Raw genomic sequence first — 18,568 nt, forward strand, 5'->3', positions numbered from 1 at the left:
ATTTCTATTATGGCTACTTTTCATTTCTATATAAGGAATATATATAGTGCGTTTTTATTATGGCAACTTTTCATTTCTCTAATTACACTTTACTCTTAATAAGGCGGGATGGGTGTACCATCTGACCCCAACTAATTTAGGATTGAGCCATAGTTGATTGATTTATTTCATTTCCACAAATAACATTCACTACAAAGGTTCACAAGGGATAGTAAAATCCGAGATGATGTTTCCTTAGCAATGTCTTTGTACTGTCGAACAAAAAAGAACTTGTATATGAACTATGTCATCAGTAACACTTAGAGAGTTAGTAGCATTTTAAAAAGTTTTACCTCGGCTGTTGTTGTCTGTGCCCTTAGAGCAGCTTCTGCTTGTGCATTGACAAATCGCCATTGCAGGTTCCGATTATATAGAAGCCTTAACTCATGTGCATCAACTATCCGGTTTTCCCCTACCTTCCCTCTTCTTGCATCAGCAGCAAAACTCAAAATTGAGGGCATGATGCATGAATTATTAGATATTGAAACCATGGAACCATTTTTTGTTCTTGTAGGACTTGGCATCCCTCTTAAAGGAGTATTAGCAGATGGTGTCAATGCCTTACTTGGTGATGCTGGTCTTAGACCCCCTCGAAGAGGAGACACTAGACCTCTAGAAGCTGGGACAACCCGGGGTGATGTTCTAGGGCTATCAATCAGAAACTTCTTGTTTCCCATTTGCTTAGAAGAAGCCACTGTTTTCAAATTGCCATTGTCCATAGAAGAACCAAGTTCTGGCCCTCGTCTGATTCTGTTGTTAGTCTCTTGCCAAAACCTAGCAGGCACAACTATACCACGGGGACCTCCTTTTCCATGAGTAACAGTCGGACCATCATGGACACCTGAAGTACTCCCTGAGGAGACACTTTCACTATCTGAAGCCAATGCATCAGCAGACATAGCTGATCCATAAGCTGACTTCATATCGACCTCACCATTATCACTTTGAGGTTTCAATCTAGCTTCAATTCTAGCTCTATGATATATATCAATCACCGACTTCATTGATGAACTAGTGACACTTCCGGATCCAAATTTAGGCTTGTCAATAGAACCACAATCCATGCTTCGTGTCAGAAAACTTGAATTGAGTGACTTTGACCTCCCTGGCCACCTATGCTGATCACTTGTCTTGACATTCTCAGTCCGATCTCTCGCTGGTGTGCTCAATTCCGCCGCAACTTTACTCCTCTCCGGTGTAAAAAATTCCGCCGTAGCTTTCTTCCTCTCCGGCGTGACAAATTCCGCAGTAACCTTCCTCCTCTCCGGCGTGACAAATTCCGCAGTAACTTTCCTCCTCTCCGGCGTACCCTTCCTCACACTTCCAATATTGTTCGTCGCAGGAGGGGGCTTTGCCTTACTAACAGGTATAGAGAAAGACTGACCTTGAAAGGAAACAGATAAACTCCTACTGGAATTCAACAGCTGCTTCGCCGCAGCAGACTTCTCCGTAGACGCTGGCGTCACCGGTCGTCTCCGGTCCACCGACTGGGACCGTTTAACTGAACCGGAATTCTGAACCGGCGTTGCAGCAGGTCGAACCGTCCTAGTCCCCATCGGCGATGGAGTCCTCAGTGAGGCAATCGAATTAGACGATGAAGAGTAAGTAGTCGAAGTATTCGAAGACGACGTTGTTGAGACAGAAGATGAAGAAGAAGTCGAAAGGTACCTAGAAGTAACCTCTCTAGATTTCGGTTTTCTAGAAGGTCCATTCTGAGCTTCTGAAGGCAACAATGGCGGCCTTTTCGGATTCTGATAACTCAAACCATTAGATGTGACCTTCTGATTGGGCTTTGTTGTTGATACTGCAGCCACCATTGCCACTTCTCACAATTCTTCACATCTCTCCGAAAAAATCACTCTCTCAAAAACCCTAATTCACCAGAAATTCAGCTAAATTTATAGAGTAATAAAGTGCAAAATACGAAGAGATCACTACTACAATCTGAAATTAATGGTATATGTATTAATAATGCCTGTATTAATGTAGAGATTTTTTACTTTGTAATTTTTAGAGAGAGAAACATACCGGAAAATATGACCGTTACGAACACCGGCGAAAAATATACGCGGAGGAGAGAGAAAGTGGGACCTGAAGGAAATATTTGTGAGCATAACTGTCGTCCCCCACTGCGTTTTCGATGTGATTAAAAAAAAAACAATGCATTAAGAACTTGTACTGGTACTCTTAATAGTTGTACCCTCAACTTGAAGACAGCTAAATGGTAAAGTACACTAAACACATCAATGAGAATTTGTATTTTTGGCGAGGAAGTCTCGGAGCAATGATAAATTTATCTTGACATGATCTATAGATCATGATTCGAGCTTGTTGAAACTCGTTATTAATATTTTCATTAGAATAGATGGTTAACATAACACTCTTTGAGATGTAGTCTTTTTCGAACTCTGCTAATATAGAATGCTTGTGTAGTGTAATATTTTTATAGTAGTATTTTTGTTGAATCTTCGGAGAAACGTCACGTTGATGACAGTTGATTTTGATACTTTAATGACAGATTAGGTAAATTACATGATTATTTAATAACTTATCTTAATATTTTATTATTGTTTAATACTAGTATTGCATTTTGTTTGTTTATTAGTATTTCGGAGAGAATACCCAAGCATGCTCATAAAAAAAAACAATTTAAAGTAGGTAAATGGAATTACGGGATCATTAAAAGCCAACATTTATATTGATTAATTAATTAAATCATAGTAATTATTACTCGCGGCACAGATTTTGTCTCTTCTAATGGAATTTATCTACTTAATTTAAGGTGCAATTGTTTTGGATCAATTGTTGGGTTGTATTATTACTTGTCTTATTTACCGTACAAAATAACGCTCAAAATTAAGGCATGGAATTTGCTCAATATATATGAGTTTGGCATTTGAGCGTATCAAAAAGTGATATGTGTTCGTTAAAATTTAGTCAGTTCTAGCTTAACAGTAAAAATATCGAACAACCTTGAGCCTCGTCCAAAAAGGTTTTCTTATATAATGAAGGCTCTGGAATAATAATGAACGCTTCATTTAATTTCGGAGTCATGAGATCAAGAATAAAGTTTTTGTAACCAATCAAGATAGCATCAAAAATATTATATTAGTTCTTGATAATTTGCGTGCCCTTGATTTTTAATATGTTTTCAATGGTTATTCTGAATCACGGATTTAGAGATCAATAAGCATGTGTTTGTTCTAGAAAAAAAAAGTTAAAAGAAGACCACTTTAATTTTTTCAAAACAAGTAGGGTAATACCAACACGTGACAATTAAAGTTATGGTAAACTTTAAAGTTACCAAATAGAAATTTTAGAACGTGTCTTAATTAATATACTTCTAATTAGGATAAGGCACAAGTATCCGTAGACTATAACCGAAATTTCAGAGACATCTTAATTAAACTAAGGCCTATTAGCCCCCTGAACTTATTTTTTTTGTAATTTTGTACACCTTTTGTCTTACGTGGCACACTCCGTGACTCCACATAATTGAGGCGCGTGGGAGATATTTGGATGTCACGTAAGCCAAAAAGGCGCACAAAATTACAAAAAAAAAATGGGTTCAGGAGGGTAATAGGACCTTAGTTTAGTTGAAGTGTGTCTCTGAAATTTCGGTCGTAATCTAGGAGGATACTTGTACCTTTTACCTTCTAATTATGTATGTATATAGCGGCTGTGAATAATTATTTTCTGTAACAAGTTAAACTTACTCACAGGTTTTTTACCAGAAATTAATAAAGTGATATATAAATAATATAAGTACCATGCAGAAGGTACTATTTTTATTTATTTATTGCTTAAAAAAGGTACTATCATATAGGTTGTTACATGCATTAATCCATGCCTTACTAAATTAGCATAATTCATCACAAGTTGTGATTCGCATTGAATTAAACATGATTCACAACTATGACCTAAATCCAATTTAAATCATATATATTGAATCACGAGGTAGTTTGATTGGTGAATAAGTTATATCACAGTATAATTAAATAGCGATTGAATTGCAATTGATATAATTTAAACGCAAATATTTGATTTATGGGACTAAACATGTGATAAACATTGTATAATGTAAAATATATGTTTTGTTTTACACTAGATAAGCTAAAATTAAGTTTTACTTCCAATTTATTAACCTTATTTGTTTAGAAGACTTTACGTAAGAGAACAGGCCTTGAAGAAGAGCATTTTGGTATTTAATCTTGAGATATTAGTAATTTCAAAATTGTAGGATGAATAAAAAATAATTACATGTGATATGTGTAAATATACCAGTAATAAGTTAAACTAACAACTTGAAAAATAAGACGAAAGACCAACTATAACTTTATTAAAGTAAAACTAACAATGTAAAAATCATTACATGTAAAGGAATATTTGATAGCTGGTTAGAGTTATGTTTGTATTAATATTATATTAATTAGTTATAAGGAAATTTATATACGTATTATTTTATACAGAGATTAATTACGTAGGATTTTTTTTATATATATTTTAATTATTCCATCTTCTATCCTACATAATTTAGCTCCTAACTACTTACCAAATGATATGTAAATGTATAGTAGTTATATATTTTTGTAAGGTGAGAAAAATTAATACAATTGCCTATACATGTAATTAATAGTTACCCGACACAACCAAACACACCCACCCCAATAGACTTCCATCCTACTTGGTATTTATTATGTAAGGAAAACATTAGGAAAGAACAATAATTAATTAAGGTGTTGAAAAATCAGTTCAACCAGATTCATTTTGTTTTTTCCACACCATGCTTATTGGGGTCTATACATTAAAAGTGCCACAAAAAGGTACTGTCTCTGTTCAACACTAGTTGTTTACTATTGACTTGGCACATCTCTTAAGAAACAATAAATTATAAGGGTAATATTATTATATTATCCTTTGACTTTATTAAATTTAATACTTTAAAAAATTTGTTAGATGATAAATAATATTTAATAGCAAGGACAAAATAGACACAAAAGGTAAATTAACTCTTGTATTTCTAAATTAGACAACTATTTTTAGTATAGTGGACAACTGTTGTTGGACGGAGAGAGTAAGTTACTTAAAATATGTATTTACTTATACAAATACAAAATGAATATACCACATGTTAGGGTTTCTTTTTAAAATTTGTAGGTGTTGATTTTATACATTGTGACATCGTCTTCATGAACGCAACAAATGAAGGCAAATTTGAATATTTTTTAAAAAGAAATAAATGAAGAGTATCACTAATAGTATGAATTTAATGTATGTATATATTTGATTTTTTATTATTTATACATACATTGCTTGAGCAAAAGATTGTGGATGGTGGATCAGCTCATCAACGTGACAACTATCATTTAAAAAATTGAATAAAATTCAAGTCACAAAATATATGTTTGAAATGTTTAATCTACTCTTTGATTTGGCAATTATTTTCTATCGAAAAAGTATATGTTGTCTATGTAAGTTACTTTTTCCTAGTCTAACAATTTGTTATATCGATCGTATTTATAATGTCTTTTAAGGATCCAATATAACTAATTAGATCTACACTGCCACAATATTATTCTATGAAAGTGAACGAGTTAAAAGTTTATACTACAATTATTACACAACATTTTAATTAACATATAAGGAAAAAGTTGTAGAGAGAAGTGAACAAAGATGGGAACAGGAGAACAAATTAAGGGTCTTCAACAAACTTAGAAAAAGATAACTAATTGATTAAAAATTAAATTAAGCAAAGTCGTCATTAGCTTCAACAATAGCTAAAGCCAAACAAACTTTCAATCGACAAACAAACTTCCCTTCATATTGAAAAAGATGGCTTAAATTATATTATCCCAAAAAAAACAAAGTTTGTTTTGACGTTAAGCCACTTTTATTAATAATTATAAATAATTAATTGCATTTTTCTAAGTTAACTAGTTAGTTGGCTTCCCTTACACCTTACACTCTTAATTACCCGTTATTATTTATTTATATCATATAATAATAGATACAGTAAATGATATATAGATCTAAAGAGATTCAATCATAGACCTGATGAAATATCGTTTGGTCACATATAACTTAAAATAAATGAAATTTTACCTATTCCTTAGGAAAAAGAAGAATCTAAAAGGAAATATTGTTTGAAAAGCATATGGTATATATAAAATATTTAATACTAAATATTTTACTTCATAAGTGGTAGTAGCTAAGGAATATTAGATCGATGCATTATATTGTTTAACAATGCACGTTTCTTAATCACGAAAAAGATAATTGCGATTTGGTGGAACTTTTGTCATTTAACTATATTCACGAGAGGCTAATTGATGATTACACTTCGCCCAACCATTCCTACTTTTCTTTTCTTTTTTGGCTCAATTGCCTAATTATGTACTCCATTATAATTAGTGATTGATCATATACATTTAGGGGGAGCTAGTGTAGAGTTTTCGGGTTCAGCGAAACACAGTAGCTTTAATCGGAGGGGTTTGTTGTTGGTTCAACCAAACTAAGTTGTTTTGATTTAAATTTTATATTTATTGAATAGGTATGAATTATTAATTTAGAATCCATTAACTTAAAAATATTAGAATCCAGAACCAATAAGCTTCAAATATTGTCTCCATCTTTGGTTTTAGTCCAAACCTTTTGGCTTAAGAAATTTATTAACTATGTACGGTTTATATATTTTGCTTAGAACCTGATAACGTAAAAAAGAACAAAATTCCAAACATAATTCATAAATTTCAAATTTTAACTTATTTTTACGGATATTACTAAACTTAGCAAAATTTATTTATGTTTGAGGTAATGAGGACCATTTGAGGTCCCCAAAATAAACAAAAATTAAAGGAGAAGGCCATCATATAGACACGCCACATGCATTATCTATACTTTAAATTTTAATTATGCCTTAGCTAGCAAGAAACTTCTATTAGAACTTTTTTCTTTCTTTTATGTGTTGTAGCATCATTTTTATAATATAAAGTGAAGTGGCCACTTCACTAATTATCTTTTTCCTTTTTATTTGGATCGAAAAGTCTGATTCATGAATTCATTGTTTTTCTGGGAATATATATTATGATGATACACGATAAGTTTTTCCCAAAGTAATCATCATTATGGTTAATAATCGTTTTTTCTTGTGTGTTTTATTAATTTCAGCTAGCTCTGATTGCTTTCCGAAGATATTATCACCTAACCAAATGTAATTATTTTCAAAAGAAACAACTAATTATAATAATAGCAATAAACATGGTTTGTTTCCAATGCAAGGAACCTAACTCACCCCACTTAGCTTATGTGGAGTCAAATTCATAGTTATGATTTGTTATGCTATGGTATTCAAAACCGAAATATCGTCGGGTGCATGTATGATCCTTTGAAAATAATGTATTTTTAGGAGATATATCGAATATAGAGTATGATGATATCTTTAAAGAATTAGAGCAACACAAATAATTCGTGTATCATTCATCGTGTCCAATTCACATGACACATTATTTAGTTAGTTTAAAATAGAATGACATATTTTTATATTTAGTAATTTTAAAATGTCTGTTTTATTTTTAGTAAGATGATTTCTCGTGACACAAAAACATTTATGACTTATTTGATTCAAGCTGTAAGTTTTAAAAGTCTTTTTTTTCTTTAATTTTGTGACAGTCAAATTAAGTCATATAAATTAAAATGAGAGAGTACTCGTAGTGTATTGTATGTTACGTATACGTATAAAGTTCTCCTCCTTTTCTATCATTATCTTGCAATGCTTTAATTGGTGTTATGTTTTGCTAGTTGTAGCCCATCTCTTTTCCTTTTCTTTTGTTCTCTTTTTCTTCACAAGAACCTCACTTTTCTCCATTTCACTAAAATCAGACCCTTTTAGTCTGGAGGATATAGCTAGCATATTTTTTATATGGATGGCGAGTATCTGGTTTAGTGAGTGAAGTTATTCCTTCTTTAATTAGAGGTTTCATTTTTGAGCGCTTTTAGATATAGAAAAATGTTTGGTAGACTCCAGAGATCGAGCATTTCCTCCTGAACGGAGCTCCAGTCCACTCAACGTGAATCCAAATTAATCAGGCTTCAATATGAATATCGAAGCTAAATAAAAATTACCAAAAAAGAAATATCTTTATTTAAATACTTATTCTTATCAGAAATATATTTCTCTTATTTCTTTCACTAGAGAATATGAATATTATTGGTCATTGTTTCACTTTGTGTATGTCCCAACTTTTTTTTTCTTCTGGATTCCACTGCTAGTGATCATTATGGTTATGTACCTCAAATTAATCAAAATGTCGAGATTAATTTGGCAACTTATAATTTCCTTCCCATTATATAATTATATGAAAGTAGCAAATCTATTTTACTTTATCAATTTCAAAATATTGTCATATTTCACTTTTCGAGAGTTAAATTACATAAACTTTGACTAATATCTTAATATTTAGTTTTTCACCATGTCGACATGAGAAGAATTCATACTTATAGTATTATTCATATAGTTTTCAGATTTAAAATTTTTACTTTTAAAATATAAAGTTATATAATTCAATCCAATTTAGCTCCGAAAATTAATTGAATAAACTCTTGAAAATCGAACATAACAACTATTTTGAGACGGAAGAAATACCTAGCTGATAATTTTATCGATGCCCACTTAAACTCGTGATTAATATAAAGATAACTATATATGTAACTAATACTTTTGCCCCTCTCCTTATCCACAATTATTTAAATAACGTCGGCATGCATAAAGAAATAACGAATAATAATTTAATGTATATACGTTGATATATATATATATATAATAAGATATGTTATGCGTAAAGTACTATATGACCTGATGATATAAAAATTCTTTATTGACTTTAAGGAATTGAGACAGAATTTAATATGGGAAAGGTGCGATGTTGTTCCATATAATATATGCTCCTTAAATTGAGAAGATAACAAAGGATAAAGTATTCCTCGCGTTGCGTACGCAATTTGGGAAATTAACTTATTAGCTAGGGAAAGCAAATTGCTACTTGGAACTTGGACCAACGTTTTACTACGGCAAAGGCAAAGCATCAAATATATGTACTATTTTACATGATGATTAAGAAATTATTAATAAATCGATCAATTTTATTATTTTGTTCAAGAAAATAAATTTAGATCTTCAAAATTTGGTTAAATTTCCAAAGACCATATTAATTATAGGAGTAAAATGGAAAATAATAATTAATTATGTCTTAATAAGTAAGTAATCAAGTACTCCATCTGTCACTAATTACTTGTCCATTTTTGAATTGGCACACCTATTAAGAAAACAATTATTGATATATTGAGTTTACCATTTTACCCCTATTAATTATGAAGTAGATGCATTAAACACTTGAGATTTTCAAAAAGTTCTACCTTTTTTTTTAAGTAATTAATTGAGGGTATAATAGGTAAAAAAAATTGTCCTTTCTTGATTTGTCAAAATGGACAAATAATTAGGGACAACTAAAAAAGAAAAAAAATGAACAAGTAATTAGAGACAGAGAGAGTAATATGAGACAAATATTTTTAGTAAGATGTCATCTAATATGGGCTCATAAAAATAATCTCTTTTAGATAACTTAAAGTTATGATTTGGTGTTTTCAAGTCACTCAAAAGATGAATATTTACGAATTTCTTAAAATATGAAATTTTGAATGAGTTGTGACTTGTGTACAATGTGAGCCGTATAGGAGTAAGCTCATAATTTATTTATTTTTTTAAAAAGGTATATTTTGTATATATTATAGTAGCTTAATATAGTGAATTTTTTTCCTAAAATTGGAACAACAAGAATCAACATCCTGGTCCCAGATGAATCAAGTGTTAATGATGATAATTAGGTCCACCTGTTAATACCTTGATCAGTTAAGCCATATTAATATTATTAGGGAATAATGGTAGTTAGAAAAAGAGTTATGACTTAACTTTCACTTCTGGAGTCTATGATTGTTGGATGATATATTATATAATTGTTAAAATAATGAAACTTCACTACTTAATTAATACCCAAATAATCTCAAGTACTGGTGACCCACATAATTTTTCAAGTTACTTCATGGGGCCATTAGACTATTTAACTAATAACTTAAGTAGCATTTGGACTCTTTTTAAAACTTATTTTGGGTGTGTGCAAAAATGTTTCTTTAAAAGGAAAAATGTGTTGAAAAAAATTACGACGTGGCGAATATTTAGTTTGTATTTATGATATTTAGCTATAATTTTAAAAAACTAGGAAATGTAACCGGTCTTCTTGGTCATAGAGGTTGACTGTTTGAGGAGCTTTTGTACTCTTGAGCCCTGACCACTAGGTCAAAGGTTCAAGGCTGGTAAATAGAGGAAACATAGTTACATTTTGGGTTTTTATAACAAACACATAATACACATCAACACATGCGCACTGGTATGTACAATATATGTCGATACGATTATTTCGTACATTTTCAACTGATATAATATGTGCTAATACATGTAATACTGTAACGACCGGTTTTCGTCGTTATAAAAAAGCCAACGGGGAAAAATTTTGGACTGAAAAACTTTTTCGTAGTAACTTGGGATCTCCCAACCTAGTCCAGATTTGGACGAAATCAGAGTCTGTGAGGTCTAGGGAAATCTGGTAGCAATTTGGTGATTTAATTACGATTTTGATTACATGAGTAGATAACTAAGACGTTAAGGAACCCGTACGACTTTACGAAATTGAATTTGGGTGAGTAGAACTCCCGAAATTGATCTTAGCGTGAACGGGTAGTTCTGAAAGTCGTTGGTTGAATGTATGTTGTGAAATGGGGTCTTGGAATTATTATTTTTGCTCACTGTTCCATGCAAGCCGCTATGGCGGGGATTTCTGCTGCTAGGGCGAGGCCGCTGTAGCAGGGTGGATGCCGCCATGGCGGGGCAAACACGACTTAAAGTCAGAAATAAACCCCAAAAACGTTTTATTCTACAAATTTCGAACTTGAGAACCAAGGAACGAACCCATGGATTTTCTTAATAGTTTTCCACCATTCTTGAGGCTAAAGGTAAGATTTTCACACCCTGAATCCGTTTTTCGATTCGTAGAACATAATCTAATGAGTAATTATCGATGGGAAAAAGTTTTGATCTGGAAACTATGGTGGAAAAAGCCCTAATCTGGATGGGTATGATCTAGGGTTGATAGGATTGTTAGTAATTTGGGTAATTAGTTATTGTTTATTGATTCCTGTATTATATTAATTGTTTGTAGACCAAGAACAAGCGGAACGAATCCGAAAATGGAGCAATCAAGTTTCTTAGGGGATTTAAGCTTTGTTCGAGGTATGTGATAATTATGATTCTATGATTGTGTGATGTATGTTTGTTCTTGCTTCATTATGATACATGTATGCGAATGTTGCATTATTGATCACATTAGTTGTAAATGAGAATATATGAATGATGGATGTCATGAATCATGACTTGATTGTATGATTATAAGAATGTACTCTGTGATTATGATTGTGGCTTATTGAATGGATCGGGTGTTGCGTTCCGACACACTATCTTGGATCGGTTGACACGTTCCGGCATAATTATGGGATCGGATGCCACGTTCTAGCATAATCATTGGATCGGGTATCACGTTCTGGTATGCTAATAGTTTGGGTTTGGGTTTAGGTTCCATGAGAGTATGGGTGTGCAAAAACCGATTTAACCAATAAACCGAACCGAAAAAAACACTATTGGTTTATTGATATTGGGTTATTGGGCTAACGGTTTTTAAACGGTTTTGCAAATTTTTTTATTGGGTTATTGGTTCGGTTTCCGATTTTTATAATTTTTGTTAATGGTTAAACCGATAACCCAATAAGACTATACTAAATTTACTAGTCTTATTGTTAATGGTTAAACGATTGTTACTTTCATACTTTTTGTTAATGGTTAAACGATTTGTTACTTTTCACACTTTTTCTTTTGAATGTGTCTAGTGTTCTAAACTTGCAAGAAAAATGATTGTTACTTTTATGATTATTACTTTCATGCCAAATGCTGGAAAAATCATATGGTTATTTGAAAATTTTCTTATCGTGTATATAATATATATGAGTATTTCTTATTGGTTAAACCGAAAATCGAACCGTTAAGTACCATAAACCGATTAACCAAAAACCGATAAGAAATATGTTATTGGTTTGGTTATCGGTTTGACGTATTTACAAACCGAAAACCGAACCAATAACACCTAAAACCGAACCGAACCGACCGATGCGCACCCCTACTGATGAGAGGACCAATGACTTGATATAACTGTGATATTTGAGAATCGTGAAATTGTTCGTTGTTCGTAAATGATGATGATATTGTATATGTTCGGTGTATGCATGTTATTATATTGTTATTTTGACTTATATATGTTGCACTTAGTGAGATAGCAGCGTGATCCTACCAGTATACTGTGGTTGTGTACTGATACTGCACTTGCTCTTTTTTTTTGTTTAGTACAGGGCATCTTCAGGTGGCTATTGACAGACCTCGCTTAAAAGATCAGTGATCGTCGTTCGAATTCAAGGGTGAGCCAGTTCTTCCGGGCCGCCATGAGTTATCTTTCTGTCTATGTCCACATTTCGGACTTAGATTTTCTTGTTAGTTGTTAGTACTTTAATTTGGTGTTGTAACCCTTCTTGTTTAGACTTCTGGTTCATTGTTAGAGTTTTGGTATATTGACTTTCAGGTTCTAGTTAGTATTTCCGCATTTGTTTAGTTGTTAGACTTTTGTTTGGAGTTTATGAGAACTCCCTATTTCTTTCCTTAGCATTTAACTTGCTTCCGTAACTTAAATGTTTTAGTATTTTGATTAAGTTGGTTAGCTAATTAGTATAAATGGTTCTCCCAACGGAGGATTAGTGTGGGTGTCAATCACGATGGTCTGGGTCGTGACAAATACTTGTCTAATATATGTTGATATTCCCTAGCTGAATGTAGTTCTTTTGTTAATACCCGTTTGATACAACTCTTTTGCATGATATAATAATTGTAGTTATGTTTCATAATACGCTCTAAACTATATCTATAGATTTTTTTAAAATGTTTTAAGACACCTTTTAACCTAGAAAAAAACTTTCCTAATATTGGTATCTAGTAACCATCTAAGGTGTATTTGAAAAGGGAAAAAATGGTGAAAATTACATATGTCATTATAGATTAATTTTGGATCATTTGACCCACCACATAACCATGATCGTACAACCATAAAAGAAAACGAAAATGAAATGATGAAAATGATATTTTCTTCAATTTATGGGAGGCAGGAGAAATGTATATTTAAAAATGGTGATGTATAAATGAGGAAGTACAATTGAAAAGCCATATATTTTTGGGGGAATGCGTTTCACATTATAGAAAATATGTTCTTTAAATGTTTTATTTGATAAAATTACTTTTTAAATATTTGGTTGCATTATATTGTTATAACTTAAAAATTGGCTTAAGTTTATGCAAACTCACAAGTGGAATTAACTAATTGTAAGCAAGTACCGGCCAGAGTCAACATTATAATAATTGACATTATGGCTAAATTTCAATCTTCATATATTTTATTTTGAAGTTAGGCGTTGTCAAGTTTAATTTCAGACACGATATATTTAAAATTATTTTAAAGTAAATTTAAATATTACGTAGACTTCCCAAATTATGTAGGTGTGAACATTTTGACGAAACAAATGGGCTCAGCCCAATTGACAAGAAACCAAATAAATTGACATTGTCATTTGTCACTCTTGAGTTTGTTAAATGTCGGACGGTTACAAAACAAAATTCCCTCAATAAAATAAATTAAAAATTAAAAAAAAAAATTCAACATACCAAAAAAATAATACTAGTATCAAATTTTGGAATTTGAAGAGAGTAGCATTTTTTTTTTATTCTTAGGTTCAACGTCCAGTCAAATATCATTACACAATCACATACATATTGGAACAGAGAGTATACTCATTAATGGAATTAACTTATTTTTTAAGAAAGTACGTTATACGTACCATCTAGATAAGGTACAAATATGAACCTCTAATACATGAAGGCTCCAATTAAATTTTACAAGAAAAACAAATAAAACACACATTGTTCTTTTGAGTTTATTACATTCTTCTTAACATTAGAATATGCGATGCGCTGACCATACTGTGCTACACCTTGTCTCATCACCTCATCACCCTAGGCAATGATCCGTGAGAACGGATCATGCCTATGGAAACCCAACGGGGTTGGAGCGAGTCGGAGGAGGAGGTGAAGGCTGCTTAGGAATATAAGGCATAAGAGGAGTCCCATGCTGTATAGGCCCTGGTCTTACTGAAGCTTTTGAGCTTGGAACTGGATCTATCGGACGATAATCTTCCAGATTTATCTTTCCTGCATCATCGAACCTGCTTGCTCCATAGCCATTGACCTTGCAGAGTAATACGACTCTCGCATAGTTTAGTTGTGTAATTGACAATTTTCGTGGTAGTTTCAAAAGCAATGTAACAATCTAAGTGCAAGTACCTGTAGCTTTCTGCTTTTGATAGTCACTGTCAATTCATTATGCTCCATTCCTGTGATTCAATTATATAAGAAGGCTACTTAATCAACACACTACTAAAAAATATTACTTCCTCCATTTCAAAAAGAATAATCTCCTTTTCTTTTTAGTTTGTTTAAAAAAGAACGGTGGGTCGTCCCCCATTCCTACGGGTTCCCCCATCGGCCCAGTGACACACCAGCCACGCCCCTTCTCTTTCTCCGATCATAAAGTCCCCTGATCCCTTTATTTGTCTTTCATCCCCCTGAATAAGTAAGACCCTGCTCTTTCGACCTCTTTCCTTATTTGGTAACATTTTTTACTTTCAGCTTTCCACGTGACATGTTTAAAACCACAAAATTAAAGGATAATTTTGTACATTTGACATAACTTTAATTTAGGACCACAAAATTCAAAAAATTTATTTATTTTCTTGAACTCCGTGTTAAGTCAAACTAGACCACTCTTTTTTAAACGGAGGGAGTACTAATAATAATGGTTTCATATGGGAAAATTAGGAAGTTTACCACTATTTCAGTGAAAATCTGTATTTCATCATGCATTTTCTCAGTGAGCTGATTCGATAGAAAATAAATGGAAATTATGTTCTACGGTAAAAATTTGTGAAATTAGGTCTAGCCTAACTCATACTCGAAAAGCTAGCTCAAGACTTATAAAAAGTTCACGCATCTAGTGCGTGAACAATTTTAATACCAAGTGAAATTAGGTCTTACGCCTAACTCACACCCTGAAACATTAGCTCAAATTGCACATTTTCACTCATCTCATTAACCACCTGTGGACTTTTGTTATAACACTTCACAAAATAAAAAATAATTTCAAATATAGCAAATCATATGCTAAAATTTGATAAAAATATTTACCAGGAGTATTCGATGATGTGCCTCCATTGTCATAAGAAACAGAGCAAACCAAAACTACCATTGCCAACAACAAGAGCAAAACAGAGAACCAAACAAAAGTAGTCTTCATAATGTGAGAGTATTACAAAATGCTGAGAAAAATTAATTTATAGAAAAACAAATTGACTAGTACAATATATTCAGCCCATTATTTGAAAAAAGTTTGTTAAGAAGCTGCCTTATTTTCGGATTATATAAAAAAAATAATAAGAGACCAGAAAACCCGTCGAGATAAGAAGAAAAAAGTGTTCTAGCCCATGTTGCAAGCCTATATATGTACATGTATATATAATAATTTTCCGTTCCTTTTCGGTTGTCATGTTTTTTTTTTAGAATGACGATAGGAAGGTTGACTAATATTTCACAATGTGTGTTTTTTCTTAATCATTTTGATATGATAAAATTGCAACTTATAGTATATTTTTATTTTAAAACATTGCATCAAAATAATCTAATTTAGCTTTGGAAGTTAGCCAAATTTTCTCTAGACAGCTGCAATATAACAACTAAAAAGGACAAACATGGGTTGTGGTGCACTGGTGGGAGTTGAACCAGAGGTTCGGGTTCGAGCCCTGGGTATGGAGAAAATCTTGTTGGGAGCGCCACCCCCGAATAGTTGGAGCAACAATGTGGGCTCCGGACACCGGGTGGGAAACCCAATAAAAAAAACTAAAAAGAACGGAAGGAGTAACTTATTACCGTAATAATTTTTTTTAAAAATAAAATAATGAGAGAGGGATACTTATCCAGTTTGAAAAATCACGAGATAATCACTTGATTCCTAACAATAGTCGTTTTTCAATACATTTTCTAAAGGTGATATAATAATATTATCATTCTATTTATTGCTTCTTAAAGGAGCATGTGTCAGATCAACAGTACTGAACAAGTAAAAATAAACGAAGGGAGTATAAAAATAAAAGAATAGTTTTATTTTGTTAAAAAGAGTGGTGAAGATAACATGTGTCGCAGTGCAGGGAGTATTGGGGGTGGGGGGGTGAGGGCAGTAAATGAGAGAGTAATTGCTACTGTATTTGTTTTTGAATTGCATGAGAAAAAACAGTGTGAAATTGAATGCTGAGAGGCTTTTGCAGTCTCAAAACTTTATGGCTTATCGTTACATTAGTTAAATATTTCTTTCGTTTTTACTCAAAAAAATTCATCAGCTAAACGGTAAAAATCTCATGTCCATTCTATTCAACGACAAATTATAAGAAAATGTAATTAGTGATAAATTTCATGATTATTTCTAGTAGTGTCCGTAAATATGGAGTTTCAAACTAACAAAAATCAAAGCAATGAAAAATGGATTTAGTTGATATGGTTTTCTTTGATTTGGTTTGATTTTTCGATTAAAACACCTACGTCTGTCACGGGCTTCACTGTGAATTTAGATAAGAGGCCAGAATTTTGAAGTTGCAGGTAGCATGGCCAATTTGAAAAAACGAGAAATGAACAGTAGATATAACTCATCAATAGCAGTACTCTACTCCTATTATAAATTGCTTTTATTATGACTGACTAAATTACTCATTTTCGTGCTACCATATAGGCATATCAATTAATTTCTGCTCATCCTTAATAAAAATAAGTGACGGCCAGTAGGTAACTTCTTAAAACCTCCTTATGATAATGATTATTTTAGTTGTGGGCATAAGGATATTAGTTTCGAAATAAAATGTAAAATTATTATTTTCGGTTTGATTATGAAAATCAATGCATAGGATATGCCTAACTTTTCAAATTGCAAAAATCAAACCAAATAAGAAGGCCCGGCCCATTATGTTTATAAGTCCAGGCCCATACGTTATTTCTCCCTCATCGTCTGCAGAGAGAAGCTTTGCTGTGTTTATATAACTCAACAACAACATATGTGTTTGTCCCTTCGGGGACATCCGATAAAATTGGAACGATACAGAGAAGATTAGCATGGCCCCTGCGCAAGGATGACACGCACAAATCGAGAAATGGTCCAAATTTTTTTTCTCGCAAAACCCATACATTTTTCTGGCTTCTTCATGATCCTGTGTTTTGCTTCTTGTGTGTGTGTGTATGTAAAAAATCTGTTTTCTGTGTATGTTAAATTAACAAGTTTTAATGATGAATTGTAACTTCTTACAACCTCCTTTATGTGGGGTGGTTTGGTCGCTCGGGAATAATACTTTCGGGATAAAATGTGAAATTAATTTATCTTGTTTGATTATGAATATTAATTAGTCTTGAAAACCATCTATAATCATCAAAATTTATTTTATATCACTTTAAAATTTGTTGCAAACACCATTTTTTGTATTAAAATGGTAAGATACCAAGAGATATCCTTGTCTACACCATTTCGGTTAGGATTGTTCAAAATCGAACTGAAACCGATAATCCCATTCAAAAAAAAGTTATTGGTTTATCGGTAATGAGTTATTGATTTAGGGGTTTCAATAATGATTTTATTTTTTTATTATCGAGTTATTGGTTCTTAACAGTTTGTGGTTTTTTTCTTAATGGATTAATCGATAACTCGATTGTAAATTAATAAATTATATTTATACTATTCAATATATAAAGTCTTTGACTTAGGATTTTGTTTCATACTTTTATTTCTAACTGTCTCAAACTTTCAGTTATTCTACAATATGCAATGTTTGTTTTTAGCAAGATGCAATGTATCAACTCATATGCATGATCCATTTGGTTTATCACCTTGTTTCTAAGTGATTTTTAATTTTTTTGTGTAAAATTTCAACGGTTAAACCGAATGGTCGTTTTATAACAGTTTAGCATATTTACAAATTGACAACTGTTAAGTCGAATCAATAGACTTCAAAACCAAACAGACCGATACATGAACTAATTTCAATAACCAAATGGTACAAGTTGAATATGGGGGCAAATCTGGACTCTAGGCTTAGTTGGGCTCTATGTGCATATAAAAGCAAGAGCAAAAACCTGTAGCTAGGTCCAGGCCCATGCCTTTGGTAAAACTCAATGTGCTAATTCTCCCTCATCGTCTGCAGAGAGAAGCTTCGCTGTGTTTATATAATTGAACAGTAACATGCATGC

The 18,568-nt window shown here is 32.2% G+C and overlaps 2 protein-coding genes across 4 annotated transcripts in view; both read right to left on the reverse strand.

Moving 5' to 3' along the window:
• The window catches only part of LOC102601779 (QWRF motif-containing protein 2-like), a 9,549-nt gene extending 7,216 nt beyond the window's left edge, over positions 1–2,333 (reverse strand). The window contains exons 1-2 of one of the 3 annotated variants that reach the window (XM_015302817.1): positions 1,329–2,333; positions 333–1,292 (exon numbers count right to left, since the gene is read on the reverse strand). In XM_015302817.1, the coding sequence (XP_015158303.1) occupies positions 333–1,292; positions 1,329–1,856 (1,488 nt within the window). In that variant the 5' untranslated portion in view covers positions 1,857–2,333. Of the gene's footprint in view, positions 1–332 lie in introns of all 3 variants that reach the window. The other 2 variants (XM_006361997.2, XM_006361998.2) reach the window with 2 other exon arrangements.
• An 11,649-nt stretch (positions 2,334–13,982) lies between these two features.
• On the reverse strand, positions 13,983–15,728 carry LOC102602566 (uncharacterized). Its single transcript, XM_006362000.2, has 3 exons — positions 15,476–15,728; positions 14,576–14,625; positions 13,983–14,480 (listed from the first exon to the last, which is right to left on the reverse strand). The coding sequence occupies exons 1-3, from the start codon at positions 15,582–15,584 to the stop codon at positions 14,280–14,282; spliced, it is 360 nt and encodes a 119-aa protein (XP_006362062.2). The 5' UTR covers positions 15,585–15,728; the 3' UTR covers positions 13,983–14,279.
• Positions 15,729–18,568: the final 2,840 nt, after the last annotated feature.

The sequence above is a fragment of the Solanum tuberosum genome, unplaced genomic scaffold (assembly GCF_000226075.1).
Source record: "Solanum tuberosum cultivar DM 1-3 516 R44 unplaced genomic scaffold, SolTub_3.0 scf00381, whole genome shotgun sequence".
In the NCBI taxonomy this organism is placed as follows: Eukaryota; Viridiplantae; Streptophyta; class Magnoliopsida; order Solanales; family Solanaceae; genus Solanum; species Solanum tuberosum.

Coding starts and splice junctions, on each gene's coding strand:
- LOC102602566 (XM_006362000.2), bottom strand. CDS start 15,584: ATGAAGACTACTTTTGTTTGGTTCTCTGTTTTGCTCTTGTTGTTGGCA. Junction 14,626..15,475: donor CACATCATCGAATACTCCTG/GTAAATATTTTT, acceptor ATTGAATCACAG/GAATGGAGCATAATGAATTG. Junction 14,481..14,575: donor TCAAAAGCAGAAAGCTACAG/GTACTTGCACTT, acceptor TTACTCTGCAAG/GTCAATGGCTATGGAGCAAG.